Source organism: Vigna umbellata, chromosome 4 (genome assembly GCF_029865625.1).
Source record: "Vigna umbellata cultivar VRB3 chromosome 4, Vumbellata_1.0, whole genome shotgun sequence".
Classification (NCBI taxonomy): Eukaryota; Viridiplantae; Streptophyta; class Magnoliopsida; order Fabales; family Fabaceae; genus Vigna; species Vigna umbellata.
The window spans coordinates 14,469,209-14,472,654 of NC_142168.1; the positions used below are offsets into that span (position 1 = coordinate 14,469,209).

Sequence of the window (3,446 nt, forward strand, 5' to 3'; positions counted from 1 at the left end):
GTCCTTCAAACATATAATAAGTTATTAATGTACCATAACATGTAGTGTTGTTCAATAAAGGAAATATTACCTTAACAGTCAATTGCATATCTCCCAACCCATTTGGCTTGCACTCTTTCAATATGCAAGCAACAAATGGAAGGACCTCTATTGATTTTGCCTCTTAGAAGGAGTTGACGTTTTCGAATTTTCCATCCGTTACGAGACCTCCAATGATAAAAAATATATGAAAAGAATTACAACTCGTGAACGTAATAATGTTGTTGGAACCGTGTATGAGATTGAGTGTACCGTGGTGTTCAATAAACATCTGTGCCCATTTCCAAGCATTGGAGTTGAAATCTCGTTCTTAGGTTGCGTCAGCAACATCACGAGCAAATTCTTGTGTCGATTTGGGTTCTTTTGTTCCCATTCTATTCAGGAAAGCTACTTGGATGTTACCTGCAAGACCAGGAATAAGTGATGCCGATGCATCGCATTTTTTCAAAAACGATTCAAGGACATCATCGTCATAAACAAGGTCTTGCCATGCATCCATGATTATGCTGAAATTTCCTGTCCAAATTAAAATTCCACGTTAACGAGGCAACATGAATGGGATCATTACATAAGTAACTGACAATTCAAAGAATGGTAAATGGGTTACAAATATAGTCACCTGATTCAAGTGTACACAATGGGTTTGTCCCCGATATTTAAAGAGAACTACATAGACAAACACATTACATGAAATCAACATTTTATAATCCAAAAAAAATAAATAATTTTATAACTATTTCCATTAAGTTAACTTGTTAAAATGAAGTTACATTAATTGTGGGGATATCTTTGATTTGCTAGGAAATCTTTAAAAGTGAAAAGCATTGATTGTGGGTTATGAGAGAGAGAAAGTTTATGCTGACAACATTCAATGCATGGTTTGTCAACGTAAGCAAATACGTGCTTGAGAAGGCAAAAATAATACCTTTGGCGGTACTACACACCTGCCTCAACATCCAACGTTAACATTTTGCTCCATCAACCAACCACTTCCAGACAACTTACTTTGGTCTTCATTAAAGAGAAGGGGTATAAGGATGTTCGGAGGTTTGGTGACAACCACATAAGGTTCATTTATGGTGGACGTAAATGTTGAAGAGGAGGTTGGTTAGGACCATTTGACCTTCATTAAAGGGCACTTGATATTCCACCACGGTACGTATTACTTAACTTTTTCGAAATGGGTTTATTTACATTATTTTTTTAGTTCACAGTGGTCATTGTCGTAAGTTTGATGAGTGAATATCATTTGGTTTATCTCTAAAGCTAGGTCTAATGTCGACGCACACAATTGATGTGGATGAAGTGAATGAGTATAATGACAATGTTGATGACCGTAATGAAAGTTTTTTGGAAATGGACCCAACAGTGCATATGTGTTTTGAATCAATGATTGGAGCTAAAAAATTTTACACAAACTACGCCATTAGATGTGGGTTTGCCGTGCGGACTAGAACTTCTAAAAAAGATAAAGACAACAACGTCTACTACTTGAGAATAGTTTGTTCAAGGGAGGGCAAATATGTGTCTTCTGTCAAATCAGTGGTCAAAACACTTCCAAGTCAAATTAACCAATGTCCTGCTGGGATAACCATTGTAAAGAAGGACGACAAGTGGTTTATAAGAACCGTTGTTCTGGACCACAACCATGATCTTTGCCTGAATAACTCCAACCTATTTGCAGTGAATAGAAGTTAAGCATGCAAGCAAAACACACCTTGGAGGTCAACCATGATGCTGGAGTTAGGTTAAATAAGAGTTTCCTTAGCATTGTCAATGATGTCGGCGGCTATGAAAACATGGACTTCGTCGAGCAGGACGCGAGAAACTACATTGGCCAACACAGAAGATCTTTATGTAAGGATGGTGATGGTCAGGCACTCCTACGACACTTTTCTTCAATGAAAGATAGAAATAACGAGTTCTTCTATGACATTGCACTGGATGAAGGGAATAAAATCTGTAGTGTGTTTTGGGCTGATGCAAGAAGTCGTGCTGCATGTGAAGAATTTGGTGATGTTGTTTCCTTTGACACGACTTACTTAACAAATAAGTACGACCTGCCATTTGTGCCTTTTGTTGGAGTTAACCATCAGGGACACTCCATTTTACTTGGTTGTGGATTGTTGTCTTCGGAAGACACTGTCTCATTTGTATGGTTGTTCCAATGTTGGCTAAGATGCATGCGTAATAAGAGTCCTCAAGGTATTATTACTGACCAATGCAGGGAAATGGCCAACACTATTGAACAAGTGTTTCCTAATACGAGGCACGGGTGGTTTTATGGCACATCCTGAAGAAGTTGCCTGAAAAATTCCACGGGTATAGAAATAATCCCGCTATCAAAAGCGAACTACATGCGCTTATATATGATTGTGGTTGTCCAAGAGATATTGAAAATGGTTGGGAGGAACTACTTACCAAACATGGATTGGAGCAAAATGAATGGCTATGTAATTTGTACGAAGAGAGACATAAATGGGTTCTGTGTTACTTGAAAAAAAAAATTTGGGCCGGCATGTCTACCACTCAGAGAAGTGAGGGAATGAATGCTTTTTTTGATGGAATTATCAATTCGACAACCACACGTCAACAATTTGTGGTTCAATACGACAATGCCGTTAGGGTAAAGGCCCAGAAGGAAATAGAAGCGGACTTCTCCTCCATGAACACCATTGTTGCATGTGGCTCTCAGTCACTGATTGAGAGACAATTTCAAGTCCAATAGACACATGCAAAGTTTGAGGAGGTCCAAACTGAGTTCCGTTCAAGGATGAATTGTTTCATCAAAGACACCTTAAAGGAGGACTTATGGAACACTTACACTATAAAAGAGGAACGAATGTGGGAGGGTAATCGTTTACCAGATAAATTTTACAAAGTTCAATTTGATCCCCTGACACAGACAAGCACTTGCTCTTGCCAACTATTTGAGTTTAGAGGAATTATATGTCGCTATTCCCTCTTGGTATTTGGTCAAGAAGATGTTTACAGTGTTCCCTCACAATACATTTTGCGGCGTTGGAGCAAAAATATCCGAAGAAGACACACACTAATAAGAGCATCGTATAGTAATTCCACTAATGAACCACGCATGGAAAGATACAAACTGTTGTGCAAACATTTTTATGAAATTGTTGAAGTTGCATGTGAGTCTGAGGTTGCTAGTACTCAATTGGAAAAAGAAATTAATTGTCTGGGTAAAAAATTTGGGTTCAGTTCATCCATGACAAATAACATCATTAGTGATGCAGGCCAACTAAGATACTATACTGGTGCATGCACGTCAATACCACATAGTCCAGTTGGAACATCTGATGTCCTTGTACACAGTCCTATAGCTGTTAAGCGAAAAGGACGTCCACACACAAACAGGTTGAAGTCCACTATTGAGAAAAGAACCCAAA

The 3,446-nt window shown here is 38.4% G+C and overlaps 1 protein-coding gene and 1 pseudogene across 1 annotated transcript; both read left to right on the plus strand.

The window, feature by feature from the left end:
* The first annotated feature begins 1,314 nt into the window (after positions 1-1,314).
* LOC148199316 (protein FAR1-RELATED SEQUENCE 5-like) lies at positions 1,315-1,737 on the plus strand. The gene has a single exon (XM_088112624.1). It carries the CDS (start codon positions 1,315-1,317, stop codon positions 1,735-1,737), a length of 423 nt encoding a protein of 140 aa, XP_087968750.1.
* A 2-nt stretch (positions 1,738-1,739) lies between these two features.
* LOC148199317 (protein FAR-RED IMPAIRED RESPONSE 1 pseudogene) lies at positions 1,740-2,336 on the plus strand (annotated as a pseudogene).
* Positions 2,337-3,446: the final 1,110 nt, after the last annotated feature.

Excerpts from the sequence above, each read along its gene's own strand:
- LOC148199316 (XM_088112624.1), top strand. The coding sequence starts at position 1,315 with ATGTCGACGCACACAATTGATGTGGATGAAGTGAATGAGTATAATGAC.